Source organism: Prionailurus viverrinus, unplaced genomic scaffold, assembly GCF_022837055.1.
Source record: "Prionailurus viverrinus isolate Anna unplaced genomic scaffold, UM_Priviv_1.0 scaffold_38, whole genome shotgun sequence".
Lineage (NCBI taxonomy): Eukaryota > Metazoa > Chordata > Mammalia > Carnivora > Felidae > Prionailurus > Prionailurus viverrinus.
In genome coordinates, this window is record NW_025927606.1 from 3429808 (window position 1) to 3444923 (window position 15116).

The following is a 15116-nucleotide window of genomic DNA, read 5'->3' on the forward strand; positions in this document are numbered from 1 at the left end:
AAAAAGGAAAAAGGCCTGTTAACTTTATTCTAGAACTTTTCACCATCATTTCCCAAGTCTTAGAACGGTACAGCTCTGGCATCACAACGGCAGAGACGTGAAAACCCCACTAGAAGGCGGCTCCACACGCCTTCGGGGCGGGTAAGGTTGGCGTCCACACCCGCTCGCTGTCTCTCCGCACCGTGCCACACCAGGTAACGGGGCGGCTGGAAGGGAGGCACCCGCTCGCCATGCAGGGCACCAGGACAGCATCCCTAAGGTAGGTGTTAAAACGAAGGTGCTAGCATCCCTCTGTCCTCACCGGACCAGGGAGGCCTTCCTTGGCTGCTGCCAAACCCCCTTCCACATTCACAACTCCCTCCTAGTAGGATGGTGCCAAGGGCTCAAGCAGGATTGGCATGGCCAACTTTGACAGTGGGACTCACACATGGGAGGGGACAGCTCCGCCTTTGGATCCCGGGATGGAGGCAGGGCCCTGAGCAAGTGCATTCAGCTTTGGGGCTGGGCCAAGGCTGTGGGCTGCCGTGGCAAGTTGGGGTGGGCCAGGAGGAGGGCTGGGAGACTGCGGGCACGTACAGGTCCTGCTGTCACCTGTAGGTAATGTCTGTCTGGCGCAGGCAGGGCAGAGAACAGTTGGGGCTCTTCCAGCTCAGGAGCCCTGAGGCCAGAGCCTTCCTCCCCGCAGGCATTTGCAGGGCCAGTAGGAGAGCCCAGGCCTGGCTGGAACACGAGCAGGTGCTAGTGGGGCCAGAAGCACTTCTCCGGGATGGACTCCGGGGGTGTCAGGCACTTCCCTAACTTTTCACAGCCTGGGGGCGCCCAATTCTGGCAAGGAGAATTAAGAGAGAACATTGAGTTACTCTTAACACTTCTAGGCTCAGTAGTGTCCAGACTCCTGCCCTGCCCCATCTCCTCCTTGGCCTCAGGGTCCAGGGTACGGGTGGCCACGGACCAGGTTGCCGCCTGTCCCCGCCGTAGCGCCACCATTTCAGGAAGGGGGAACAGAGGAGACTCCTTACAGCCTTAAGGTTCTCTACAGAAAGCCGTCACCTGGGGAAGAGCTGGCCTGTCTCAGCACAACGACTCAATGTGGCAACTTGGCCATGCATATTCACGTCCAGACTTTCTCTTTATGGCCATAGTTCTCCAGCAAGAGACACCCGCCAGAGAGGGAGGCTCCTTTGTTTTTCCGTGTCCTCCCACTGCCCATGGGATGCTCCTGTGCCTTGGTAGGGAGACTCAGAATCATGCTGGGGGCACTTTTCTGAGAGGGGGCCCCAGAGGGTGTTACTGAATCAGAGATTCGATGGCAGGGAGAACCCCAGGGAAGTCTCCTCCTGCCCCAGATGGCATCACATGGCCCCTGGTTGCCCATGCAGGTGCGGCCAGCCACCAGGACAGGGCAAGCTTTGGAGAAAGCAGCTCTTCTCAACCTTTGAGGCAGAGCAAAGTGACAGGGTGTGCAGAATGGAAAATCTGGGTGCAGACTGCCAGTCTGGGGCGCCAGGAGGAGCCAGCACCCATGATTCTTAAAGGCACCTTGGTGTCTCATGTGTACCACGACAGCAGGCTCTACTCAAGGGCTGTGATAGACTGCACAGGACTGATCCTGTCAAAGGACACCACATCGAATCTTCGTCCCCACTGGCCTGACAGAGTGGAGGCAGGGCTGAGCTGGGGGTTGAGGGCAGAAGGCAGGACCTCCCCTCCGTCCAGGGTGTGGCGAGGGCCGAGGGCTTTGCACAGGCGTGTAGATCCGTGCCGTGTTCCAGGAGCAGTGCTCCCTTGGGTGTCTGGGGGCCACTGCACACTGCTCCAGTCTGTCTTCGGTTCACTCGTGGGGTGTGTGGGGCTGAGAGGGTCACCCTCACCCCAGTGCAGGGGCGGCCAGCTGCGACAGTGCCCCAGCCGGGTCCCTCCACCCCCAGGTGGTGGGAGAGGACGCTGCCACCCTAAGACCCAGTGTGCGTCTGCACAGCATTCCCCAGTGGACAGCATGTCGTGGGTGGGGGCAGCTGGCTTGCACAGAAAGATTAAAGCCGGGGCTTGGAGTGGGCACCGTGGCTCCTCCGTGGGCGGGGCGTGAGGGGGGCTCTCAGGCTCCTGGGACCCAAGGCTCCGTGGTGGTCCTGAGACGGGGACCTTCCTGCCCCACTGCCGTGACTTCAGAAGCTGGACAGCCCCTGGCGCCCTCGAGGGAAGGAGGCGGCCCTGCTGGCTCCTGCCCCGAGTGTCTTTCCTTGGGGAGCCTCAGGACGGGGACAACAGCGACAAAACCACCCCTGCACTGACCCCGGGTGATGAGGCAGCCTTGTCCGCACTATGATCATTCTCGCCGCCAGGAAAGGTCGGCACGCTTTGTCCCTGTCAGCCCCACCCTGCACTTTGACTCCCCCAAGCCTGCTGGGCTCCAGGCCACAGCTTCCTCAAAATCACGTGGTAGGTCTGGGGAATGGGGTGCTTGGGAGGAGGGGCTGACAGCCTGGGAAGCCAGGCTAAGCCATCCCGACGGTGCTCTGTGGGTTTCAGGGTGCTGCCGACACCGGGACACTTGAATCGCCCATCTGTGTGGAGCAGGGCACGCACAGACACGTTCCGTCACAGGGATAGGACTCGCAGGCGGGTCCCGCAGGAGCCAAGGTCTGTCCCCGACGGGACCTCCAGGTCATCAGCCCGGCATGTCCCTGCCCCACACGGGTCTGGCGTCTCTGTCGTGCACAACGGTCACACCTGTGAGGCCTGAGCAGGAGCCACAGGGGGGCTCCGGCAGCCTCTGGAGACGTGCGGTCTGCCGGGGTCCTGCCACGCTGCCCAGGGGTCACCCCGGCTGCTGGAACTCATGGCGGCCCCAGACGGCTCCGTGGGGGGAGGACGGTGATGCCCTGGGGGAGTGCAGACCTCACGGGGCCCTCGGGACACCCCCGGCACCGGCGGCCCGTGGCCTGCCAGCCACTTACCATGACCGCCTGGTTGCACACGTTGAGCTGAGGCTGTCCGGGGACCAAGGCCTTCTGGTGCTGCTGGACGACCGGGGTGATCCCGCGAAGCGCATCCAGGTACTCCGCGCTGGCAAAGCTAGAGGTGACAGCGCCAGGTCACAGAAGCAGGGAGGCCCGGGCAGGCCGAGGTGGGCCACCCAAGTAGGCCAGGAACGGGCCTGGGGACTGAAGGAGCCGTCCCTGCTGGAGCCACTGGCCCGCGGCAGGCGTGCACCTCGGGGAACCTTCCCTACAAACGAGGCCGCAGGCACAGCCAGGTGACAGTACAGCAGCCAGGCCTCCTGCCCCACTCCGCCGGGCCTGAGCCTTGGCCGGCACCACCGAGGGCACCGCCAGGGTCACGGGCACCTCCGAGCAGACCCAGATCTGGCAGGCTCCTGGCACCTTCCCCACCTTCTTGGTCCCTTTGGCCCAGATCCGTGTAGCGGGGGCAGACCCACAAGCTTCTCAAAGCAGGTCTCCGCGATTCTGGCCAGACGCACTGAGAAGGATAGGCTTAAACCACGTTCGGCAGGCTCACTAGTCAGGTTACTCGGCACCGTGGTGCCAGCGCACGCAGGAAGCCCGGGAGGCCCCTCAGTCTGCCCGTGAGCCCTTCTGGGCCGGGCGGTGGCTCCAGGCTCTTCTTCCCAGAACTGTGTCCCACCCTGGGTCTGGGTCTCCTTGTCGGGAGCACGGGCACAAGGGCCCGAGGGGATGGTGCACACTGGCGCACGTAACTTCCGGGTGACCGGGAGCCGGTCAAGGCCGCTGCAGGCGGAGCAGAGGTGTAGTGGGCGGCTCTTCCCAACGCTGGGCCCTGCCACCTGCTCCCGTGGTCCTGCTGCGTCTTGGCTCTGAAGTTACTTCCGGGGTCAGGAGCGGGGCTCAGACTGCTTGCTCCGAGCCTCCCCCTGGTTGAGCCTGATCCTCGACCCCACCTGCACACGGCCCTGGGCTCCTGACCTCCCTGGCGTGTGACAGCCGTGAGGGGCTCCCAGCTCCCACCAGTGAGTGTCCTGGAGCTACAGTAACCGGTGGCCGCGGAAGGGGGCTTGACGACAGAAATCTCTTCCCTCCCGGTTCTGGGGGCTGGAGGCCGAGATACAGGCGGGACGTGCCCCCTCGGAGGCTCCAGGGGAGGGCCCTTCCTGCCTCGTCCAGCTCCCGGGGGCTCCGGGTGTCCCTTGGCTGTGGCCGTATCCCCTCACCTCTGCTTTCATCTCCACGTGGCCTCTCCCGTGTCCCTATCCCTTTCTGTCTCCCAGGGATACTCTCCCTGGATTTAGGGCCATCCTAATCCAGGGTGATCTCATTTTGACCCTCACCACGATCACCTCTGTAGAGTCCCTCTTGCCAATAAGACCACGCAGGAGGTTCTGCTGCAGGTAGACGTGGGGCACGTGGTTTCACCCACGGCCTATCTGTTTCCTTCCCGTGATCCCGGGCCTCTAAGCCGGACCCAGGTCCCAAGAAGCATCTCATCCTGGAGTCTCACTGGGAGGAGCGCGGTCCCGGCCCGGAGGGTGAAGGGGCCCGGGGTGGATCTTCCCAGGCCGGCGCCGCCCGTGCCCGGGCCCCCAGCCCCCCACTGTTGCCATCCCAAAGGCAGCTCGGGTTGGGGGTCCCGTGACGGGGCCACGCGGACCGTGGGGGTGGGAGCCAGACAGCAGGGGGATGGGAGCACGGGGGGAGGGGGGGGGGGAGAGCAGAGCTCAGAGCGCGCGGCCCACCGGTCAGTGCCTACACCTGCCGGCCCGGGGCCCCGGCAGCCCGAAGGCCTCCGCCCCTGGCTCACCTGAGGGGGTACCTCTCCCCCGGGTCTCGTCCCAGGTGGAAAATCAGGGGCAGCTTCGTGTGCTCCTCCTGCGTGTGGGTGGTGACTCCTGACACGTTCTGCCCGGGGCAGAAATCAACGCCCTGAAACGAGAGGCGGGGAGGGCGGGGAGTGCTGTGTGCGCCTGCACGCGCGCTGGGGGCCCGGAAGGCAGTGGCCGCGAGCTCCCCAAGGCCGCCGGTCCATCCCGCTCTGGCAGCAGCCGTGACCCGTGTGCTGCACCCCGGGACGCCCCACGAGGGGATGCTGAGGGGACGAGCACGCGGGGGGGTGGCCGTCCTGTAGGGGCACCTTTCCACCCGTCGCTGGGCCTCAGGGCTGCTGAGCAATCAGGCCCGTTTCTGGCGGGAGGTGAATCTCTTTAGGGGCTCCTGCCTCGCTCAACTGGTAGCACACGAGACTCTTGAAATTGGGGTCGTGAGTCTGAGCCCCACGTTGGGTCTAGAGATTAGTTAAAAAATAAAATCTTAAAAAAAAAAAAAAAAAGCGTTATCACTTAAAAAACACACAAAATACTTCAGCCCGGCTCTTATCTTGACTGGCACGGATTCCCGGGGCAAAGCTCCCCCACCCTGTCTGCCTGGCAGACACCGTGCCCGGCACTCAGCACCCGGAAGATTCCTTTGCCTCGTCAGCGTCAGGAGAAGCCAGGAGGAAACGCTCGCGAGGCCCGTGGTGGCCCAGATGCCCAGGTGACAGGCAGGGACCGAAACAGACCACAGCGGACACGCGCGAGCACACCGGAAAAGGCCGCCAGCGTATGTCAAAGCTCGGGCGTGTGGCCCACGGCCCCCCAGACGGGCCCGGCCCCACACCCTCCCTAGGTCACCTCTGCCCTCACGGCTCCTTCTCAGGGGCAGCTTCTGATGTGCATCTGAAAGGGGATGTCACAGGGTGATGGGAGTCTGTCCACGTCCTGGGATGGCCCTGGGGCCCCCCCGAGAAGCTGCGGCCCAGTCTGCAGCTCTGTCCCCAAGGCTTACAGGCTGCCTCTCGGGACTCCTGGACTTGGGGACGGGAAATGTCGGCTGTACCATCCTGACGCACTGGTGACCTCAGGGTCCTGCAGGTAGCTCGACACTGGTCTTCGGCCAACACAGGACCGGTTTTACAGGGTCTGGAGAGGTGGCCGTGACGTGGCCATGACCTGTGCACGCTAACCCCACAACCAGGGGCTGGGGGACAGACACGTGAGCTTGCTTCTCAACCGTGAGCCGCCGGAAGGCTTTCTGCAGGCGCCAGCGCGGTGGACGGGCACACACTCTGAGCCCGTGTCCGGAACGGGCAGCTGTCAGTGGAGCCCTTAACACTCTGCTTTTCAATAAAGCAGAGAGGCCAGGAACCCGTGAAATTCCACTCATCTGCACCGAGCTGACTCCTGAGTCAGTGGCTGGCAAAGTAAGGGCAATCTAAGTTGCCGAGGGCAACCGATTACGGATCCACGGATACCCAAGTGGGTTCCAGAGCGGGTGGCTCCTTGGCCTTCTGGATTCTGGGACAAGTAACGGGGAACAGACACGGATTTAACCACGGGCCACCCTCAGCTCGAAAATGCAGGGCAGCTGTCGGGGAAGCACCGAGTCTAGACAGAACACCCTTTATCATTTGGATGCAAATCAAATAAGCTATTTAATTAAGATCCCGTTAATTAGTATAGGATCTCTCTCGTGACAGTTGTTCCGTGAGGGAGGCCTTCCCCTTGGGGCACTGCAGCCGGGGGCCCCTTCCCTCCTCAGAGCCCAGCGCAGCGCAGAGAGCGGGGAGCAGGGCGCACTCCTGTACAGGCCTGCCCTTTGGAACCGTGCACTTCGGCTAGCCGTGTGCGATGCAGTCCGCAAGTGCAGAAGGTCACGTGCACACATGCGCCCTCCCTGCACACAGCTCTTCCCAGGGCCTCAGCCAACCTCTATGCTGGGGAGGTCACACACTTGTAGGGACAGTGGCACCTGGTCTGGCACTAGGAAGATGCTCCCCACCTCTCCCTCTCCTCCCCGCCCCCCTCTAGACCCCCACCCTTCTCCCCCCAAGCCTGCCGCGAGCCCCAGGACCGGGCATACAGCTGGGAAGCCAGTAAGTGGATGCACGTGACCCCCAAACCCAGGGACCACAGACCCGCAGGCCCCAGCTGGGCTGCTACCCCAGGCCTCTCTCTCCCTCGGGCCGGGAGCCCAGGCCCGGCTGTGCGGCCCCAGCAGGGCGGGCACGTGGCCTCTGAACAAAGCTGTCCTACTGCGTGGGCCGCTGAAGTCCCCCTGGTGCTGGGGGGAGCGGGGAGGGCAGCCGGTGGCAGCAGGGGGCCCCTTCCTCTTGGGCCCTTTCCACCCTCACACGCTCCCTGGGCCACACTGACCCTTGCGGGGACAAGGGCCATCAGAACAGCCGTTGGGCAGCCCCGATGGGTGAACCCACTGCCACTACCCTGTGTAGCACAGGGAGGGGGAAGAGAATTTTGTGTGCCTGGTCTCCCAAAGAACATGAAGCCGTGCAAACCAAACCAACCGGGGAGCTTCTACAAAAACCCTCAGAACACTGTGGACGGGGGAGGGGCGTGTGACTCACACAGCAGCAGGGTGGGCCCCCACCTGGTTATGCCGAAGCGGCCTCTCCTGACACTTTTGACCCCGCTGTAAATGGGGTCAAATCAGGACAGGCCACACAGGCTGCTCTGCCTGTAGGACCTTCTGGACTTTTCCAACACCGTTTCTGAAAGAAGCTCCCGGCCCTTCTGGGTTTGGGCCTGGGCGGGAGCTGGAACGTGTCTCACTTGGGCCAGAGCGGACTGGACCCTGCCCCGAGAGGTGCCCCGAGCCTGCAGGGCCAGGGAGGGAGCCACAGGGAGGCCCGAGGGGCAGTTTCCCGGACCGCCTGGACTCTCCAGCAACCAGCAACAGGGCCCTAGAAAGCCCTGGGAAGCCAACATGTGCCACGGGGGTGGGGGCAGGGAGAAGTTAGAGCACACAGCTAACCAACCCCAAAGGTCCCCGCGAGGCCAGGCTCTGGGCTTTCGGGTGCTCCTGTGGCCTTTGAGACTCTGAGCAGCTAAGGGGTGGACCACACACAGCCCTGCCTGACGGCGGGAGGAGGGTGTCAGGTGCTCAGCTGGGGGCAGGGAGAGTAGGGGCAGGCACCCTGGACGAACGGAGAGGAGGTGAGAGGCGGCCACAAGCTGGGAGAGCTGAATGGCTCAGTGCTGAGATCCCGTGCTGGGAGAGCTGGTGCTGAAAGCACGAGCCAGGGCACAGGGCTCTGTCATGCCCTGTGCCAACAGCGTTCTGCTACCACGTTGAGTCCGGAGGCCCGCAGGACACTCCTCTGGGCTCACCCCCGGGGTCAGAGTCCAGAAGAGAAGCCCTGGCTCACTCGGTCCAGCTGAGCTCACCTGCTGCCGATCCTCGCTTCTGAAGGCCAGTCAGGGACTCTGGCCAGGCCCTGGGCCACCCGGGAGGAGGCACACGCTGCCCTGGGCTCTGGCTGTCTGGCTGCGCGTGGCGGCCCCACAGCCACGGCCGTCTGCCTCATCAGCTGGGCACCAGAGCCCTTACGTCCGCCGCGCCCTGACTCGCACACAGCACCCTCGTATTCGGGTGTGGCGCTAACTCGTGCGGCTTTTCCTTCCGAAAGGAGAGCCGCTCTTGTGCCTGCGATCCAGACGCTCAGCGGGGGGCGGGGGCACCACCCTGAGTGATGCCTGGAAGAGGTGGGGGCTGAGGCCCAGGAGGGGCAGGACCGGGCAGACGCGGGGACACAGACGCTACAGCGGCCCGTTCAGGGGGGCCGCCGAGCACCTGGACAGGCGGGGGGAGGGGACAAGACAGGAAGTGCTGGGGGGGTGCCGGGGGAAGGCAACCCGGTTCACCTGGGTCCGAGCCCTCCGACCTGAGGCTTCCTTAGCCTGTTCCGAGGGCTCTTTCCCCCGGGCTCTGGGAGGCCTCAGAGAGGGTAGGGTGGCCAAGGAGGGGAGTCCAGGCTCCCGAGGAGCTGTCCTTGTTGCTACGCCGTGTCACTACCAGCCCTGCTAACGGCAGGCCCACGGCGAGGCCTCTGGGGCCGGCCACCAGCCGGCCCGCTTGGTCCCGAGGAGTCCTCCCAAGGACAAGGCGATGTGGGAAGCGGAGCCCACGGCCGCCCTAAGCCCCCTCACCTGTCTGAACTCCTCCCAGGAATTGGTCCAGGTCCAGAAGTGGGCCTTGTACTGGCCGAGGGTGACCGCCATCAGCGTGTCGCCACGGTAATAGAATATCGGCCTGTTTTGCGAGGGGGGTGGGGTGGGGACAGGAGGTCAGGTGACACGAGAAACTTGCGGGTGTGCAGTTATATCGAAATTCTACAGAAACCACCGTGCTGAGCTCAAACCGGGCACGCGGGGGAGCAGGTCCACAAGGCTGCTGGGGGTGAGCCCCCAAGGGCGGCCGCCTCGGTTCCAGGCCCTGGGAGAGGCTCTGGCCCGCATCTTGGGGCAGACAGCCTGCTGGGACCAGGACGTCTGGGGGCCCCCTCCCCAGCAAGACGCGAGCTCTAGGGCCAGTGTCATGTTGCAGAGAAGCTGAGCCTGGACACGAAGGACCCGACAGAGGTGGGGCGCAGGACGGGACCGGGCTCCAGGGGTCCGGGTGCCCGGAGACTTGGGGAGAACAGTCTCTCCTCCCTCCCACGGCCTGAGGCACAAGTGCCAGCCATCACAGGCAGGAACGAGGGCCCTCCGCCCCGAGAGCCGACGTGGAAATGCCCCGGGCGGGGCCCTGGGTGCTAGGAACAGTCTCAGGAGGACCGGGGCTCCCGTGCCAGGACGCATCCCGTCCACCAGACAGGAAGTCCCACCGGTACCCTCACATCCTCCCTCTGCTGAGAGCCAGCGAGGCACGGAGTCCTGCTTTGTGCGTCACCTGGAGCTGGGGGGCAGCGCCCGGCTGGAACCCACCTGTCTGTGAGCCGGCCCCGCAGCACGGCAGGGAGGAGGTCCAGGCCGTCGATCGCCCTGTCGCTGGGCGGTGCCAGGCCTGCGAGGGACAGGCCGGTGGTGAAGAGGTCCATGACGCTGCCCAGCTGGTGGCTCACCTGAAAGGGACGTGGCGGAGGCGTGCTCAGGATGCCCTGCTCCGACCAGACGGCGCCAGGGGCAGCAAGGGGCACGCGGACAGCGGCCTTCCACGCCTGGTGCGCACTCGCACGGCCACACGCCCCGGCCCAGCACCTCGCCGCGGGTCCCGCCTTTTCAGCCCCTCCCGGGACCCCTCACGTCCTTGGGGGTCGGGCGGGCTCACGCGTGGCTGCCACACTCTCGCCCCTGGGGACCCTGCAAAGGAGGGAGGAGCCCTCTCGTTGGGAGAGTGGCTTTGGGAGATTAGGCCCCAACGGGGGCTCAAGCTGGCCCACGTGACCCTGGAGCGGGCCTCGGCCCTGTTCCAGGCCCATCCCGAGCCCTCACAGCTGCAGCGGCTTCGAACGAGAACCAGACAGAAGCGAAAAGACGGTCTGGGGAGAGGCCGGCAGGTCCAGCAGGGTGACGTCTGCCCTCTCGAGGCCGTCACCGTTATCTCAACACTGAACCCCTGGGAACCTCCCAGACCAGGTCTGAGCACAAGTGGAAAAGAGACCCCCGAGGCCCAGAGCAGCAGGGAGGAGGGCGCCTGGCCGGGGCTGACGGGAGGGCGAGCGGACGGGACGGCGACTTTTCTTGCAGAGACTACGTTGGCCCTGAACAAACGGCCTAACTCCACACAAGCAGCAGGACGGGCCTGAGGAGAGGTGCGGCCTCGGAGTCGGGGCGCCTGCTGGTCTCCACGGACGCGGCTCTGCCTCTTCTGGAGTCTCCCGGGGTTTTCCCATCGGTGGCCCCTGGTCTCCTCAAGTCCGATCTGGGGGTGACGGCCAGGTCCGTGGGGAGACCCGGGGGGTCTGCTGGCAGGTCTGGCAAGGCAGGCATCCCCCGTGCACACGCTGTTGGCGGGGCTTTAGCCACCGCTTCCCGCGCCCCGGGGGACTGTCACCTCAGGGCTATCACGTGACATTGCCACGAGCAACTCCGTGTGGAAACTGAGCACACAGGCCACGGCTGCTCGCGTCCCTGGTGCCGCTGCCCAGTGCGGGGGGAGCAGGACGGTCAGCGTTTGGCGCGAGCCTGTGAAGGTCTGGTGCGTGGCCCGTGAGCCTCCCTGCAGAAGGGAGGAGACCGCCGCCGGCCTTATCTCGTTCCCGTGGCTTCTCTCCTTGGCCGCTTCTTTTAGGACCCAACAAAGGAAAAGAGAGAAACCCAGATCTCTTAACCGTCTGCGGAAAACGGGGAGGAGGGTGCCGTGCAGGTGGCACGATGGGAAACACGGGGTGTCTGACGTCCTCAGGAGCACAGGACAGCCGGGAGCACACAGAGAAGCTCTTTTGAAAAACAGAAACTCTCAAGTGCACAGAACGTCTCTGGAAAACGCAGAAGGTCTGTTGCGGGCACGTGGCAGGAAGTCACGGACGCTTCTCCCAGCACTCCCGAGACTTCACTCCGGAAAAAAAGGCTGTAAGTCGTCAAGTCGTGCTACCAGATGCGAAAGGGGGGCCGAGTATCTGCAACCGCGGGCACAAATGACAGGGTGTCACCGCAAGCTGTCCGGTTCAATTCCAACACGTGCCACGGGCCAGTGCAGGGAGGGCCACACGGCTCTGTTAGGTACACTCTTCTCCGGGAGCAGGGCCCAGACGGGTGAGAAGCCAGGCCCGCGAGGGGTGGAGGGTGATCCCAAAGGCTGGAGCCTCCCCTTGGGACAGGGATCCCCGTGGACACTGTCCCAGGGAGGAGTGGCTGTGGGGAGCCACGGAGGGTGGGCTTCGTGCCCCACACCAGGGCTCTGCTCCCAGTTCTGCCTGCCACCTCCTAGCCGGGAGATCCTGACAAGTGACTTCCTCTTCTCGGCCACGGTGTGCTAACGTGTGGCACGGGAGTGGTGGTGATGAGGACGACGGTGACAGCAACGGTGATGGTGATGGTGACGACGGTGGCAGTGGTGGTGATGAGAACAGGCAGGACACCACTCACCCCCCGCCACGTCCACACCCCAATCCCCGGACCCTGTGAACACGCTTCCTTACGGGGCAGAGGGGAACCAAGGCTGCCAAGCAGCCGACCTGAAAACAGGGGCTGACCTTGGATCCCCAGGGAAGGCCAGTGTCACCACAGGGTCCTAAAGGTGGACGGGGGCGGGAGGGCCAGAGTCAACGTGACGAGGTGACACTCGACGGGCCGTTGCTGGCTTGGGCGACGGAGGGAGGGGCCGTGGATGCCTCTAGAAGCCGGGAAAGTTGAGGAAACGGATCCTCCCGGGAGCCTCCAGAAGGAAACGGGGCCCGTGACACCGATGCCGGCCCGCGAGGCCCGTGCTGGTCTCCCGACCCCCCGCCCGGGGGATGAGGCTGTTGTGTAGGCCACTAAGCCTGGCAGGTGTGACAGAAGCCACAGGTGTCACGGGAGGCCTCGTGGTGTTGCTGTGAGGGCGGACCCGAAACCAGCATGGGGCTCGTCAAAAGAGGAGGAAGGCCAGGTAAGACAGGGCGACGTGCGTGCTTTTACAGGTCAGCCTGGACGCCCCCGGGACCAGGAGTCTGAACTGAAACGCCCAGGGACAGAGGACGCTGCGCGTGGTTCTCAGCTGAAGAAGGAACAGAGCGGGTGCTCCGAGGATAAAAGGCTGCCAGCGGGGACGGCAGGACGCACACCGGCCCGGCCACGAGGGGCCACCAGGCTGCGGTCTGCCCTTGCACGCCGCACACACCGCCCAGTGGCTGCCGTCTCTCGGAGGGCCTGCGGAACCAGTGGCCCGGGAGACACGCTCTGGGGAGAAGCTTCCGCGGCCAGATGAGGGTCTTAGAAACTCGGTGTGCCCTGAGCCCTCCAGGTGTGCGCGACACCCATTAGCACGCTAAGGCTCTGATAAAGTCTGCTTCGCTCGGTGTAACTCAGGCCGGCCACGCACTGCACCTGACGCGCCGCCGCCCGCCCCGCCCGCCCTCCTCCAGCCACCTCAGCCTTGGGAGGCGCCGGAGTCTCACTGCTGCGGAGGCCTGGGGGGTGGCCGCTCCGACTCACCTGGCCGGCAGGGATCCGCCCGGGCCACCACGCGATCGCAGGCTCCCTCACCCCACCTTCAAACGTGGTCTGCTTCCCGCACAGGAAAGGGCCGTTGCTACCACCTAGGGAGACAGGGGGTCGCCCGTCAGACACCACCCAGGTACCCAGGGTGGCACACGGCCTGCTGGGTGCTCGCCTTCAGGCGGCGTCTCTTTGCCACGGCCCCCTCCCCCATCCTCCCGGCCCCTCGGGGCGATGCTGCCGAAACACGCAGGCACCTCCACAAGGGACCGGCGCAGGGTTCACAGCTCAAGTTCGAGGTCAGAACGTCTCAAAGCGGAACATCGTGTCCCCGGTGCTGAGCGACCGCTCGGATTCGGAACGTGAGCAGTGTTGTGAGCAAGGGCCACGAAATGTGTTCCCCGAGAGCAGGGTGCTGGGGTTTATGGTCACCTGCCAGGCGTGGGGCTTCTTAGCACCCCTGTGTGTGGGGCTGGGGTCTAGTTAAGACGCATCACCCCGAGTCCCGTGGGGTGTTCATCTGAGAAGTCCCCCTCCGAGCAGGTGGTCCCTGAATTGCACCTGTGGGAAGCGTCAGCGGCCGGCCAGCCCCAGAGCACAAAGGAAGGTCCCCAGCAGGACACGTGGTGGACCGCGGCTGCCAGCACGAGCTGCCCGGGGCTCCCTCAACCCTGGTCCCCCCTGAGATGGGGGAAAGTAAGACGGGGCAGTAACCCCTGGGGCTTGCTCCTACGCCGGACCCGAACCCCACCCCGCCGGTGCAGGCAGGTCTGGGGAGAGGAGCTGTGGAGGGAATGCAGGCACTGCGCGCACAGGCGTGCGAATCCCGGGACGGCGAGGAAGACGGGATGTGCTGTGTCTGGGGGGCTCACGGGGCTCAGAGTGCCGACGAGGGTCCACGGCTCACCCAGTCCTGCTCCTCAAGCTGTGCGAGGAGCACAAAGATTTGCGCTCGTGTGAATACACGCGTGGATCGCGTGCACGTGAACCATTCCGTAAGTCAGGCACAAAGATGGGCCCGGGAGGCTGGTGGTCACGGCGAGGGCGGCCGGCAGGGAGGCTCTCCGGGGTGCCGAGCCGGGTGGGGGCTGGCACCCCGCCCCCACCTCTGGGACCATCGGTTGTACGAGGGGAGCCTGCCCACGGATGCAGCCCCCGCAGGGGCCACGGAGGACACCACATCAGACCGGCCAGGCCGGACCCTCAACCGCTGCCGTCACCGAAACACGATTCCTTCTCAGCCTGCACCTGTCCGCCCCACGGACACCAGCTACAGGGTCCCTCAGCACCTCCCCACCCAGGCCTGTCCGCGGAGGGCTTCCCGATCCCCGCAGCCTTCCTTCCAGAGCCCTCTGAGTGACTCAGGGCCCTGCTGAGGCTCCGGTATTTTAAAGGAAAATGGGACGAAGAGACGTGCCACGATGGGGGGCGGGGGGGGGGGGGGGTGAGACTCTTACAGGACACCGGGGTGGAACATCCTTGCTCTACGAGACGGAGCAGGCCGAGAGCTCGCTGAGCAGCCCCAGGGGCCACAGCCCTGAGGAGGCCCCCTCACGGAGCCAAGCCTGCACTCCGGGGCAGGGGGTCACCCCTGCCCTCCTAGACACCACCTCCCCTGAGGCCTGGAGATGCCCCGGCCTTTCAGGGGCGGAGGGGGCGCCGTGAGACGTGGCGGGTGGCCCCTGCCGGTCTCCTGTGTGACTAGGCCCAGGCCAAGTGTGGCTCTCGGGCCTTGTCCCGTCGGTTCCCACTGGACGAGGGCCCCCAGGAGGGGTCCCTGACAGAGTCTCAGACATGCCGTGCGGGAGACGGTGTGAGAACACTGACCCTGTTTAGGAGCGGAAATGAGGGCGGCACCGTTGTCAGATGTGAAGAAGACAAACGTGTTTTCCGCGATCCTCAGGTTCTGGAGAAGCCCCAGGATTTTCCCGACACTGTCGTCGATCTCCCGGACAGCATCCCCGTACCTACGGAGAAAGAGGGCATCAGCAAGCAGTGAGGCACTGACTTCCGGGACGGACAACACAACAGCCTGGCGGAATTCAGAGAAGAGGGGGAGGAGAACTCCAGATCTCAGAGGCAGCCCAGGATAGAGCCAACCAGACCACTGCAACCCTCCTTCCACGAAACCCGGGCCGAGGGACAGCGTCAAAGCAGCACAGGGCTTCAGTCTCTGTGAACGCTAATTAAAGATGCAACGGTACCGGGTGCCCCGTCCCTGGAGGTAATC

The 15116-nt window shown here is 64.7% G+C and overlaps 1 protein-coding gene across 3 annotated transcripts in view; it reads right to left on the minus strand.

Moving 5' to 3' along the window:
• The window catches only part of GALNS (galactosamine (N-acetyl)-6-sulfatase), a 25104-nt gene continuing 9988 nt past the window's right edge, over positions 1-15116 (minus strand). For 2 of the 3 annotated variants that reach the window (XM_047846118.1, XM_047846119.1), the window contains 7 exons: positions 14714-14853; positions 12884-12987; positions 9734-9870; positions 8957-9059; positions 4777-4898; positions 2958-3075; positions 1-825 (listed from right to left, as the gene is read on the minus strand). In XM_047846118.1, the coding sequence (XP_047702074.1) occupies positions 739-825; positions 2958-3075; positions 4777-4898; positions 8957-9059; positions 9734-9870; positions 12884-12987; positions 14714-14853 (811 nt within the window). In that variant the 3' untranslated portion in view covers positions 1-738. The remainder of the gene's footprint in view (positions 826-2957; positions 3076-4776; positions 4899-8956; positions 9060-9733; positions 9871-12883; positions 12988-14713; positions 14854-15116) is intronic. The other variant, XR_007149481.1, reaches the window with a different exon arrangement.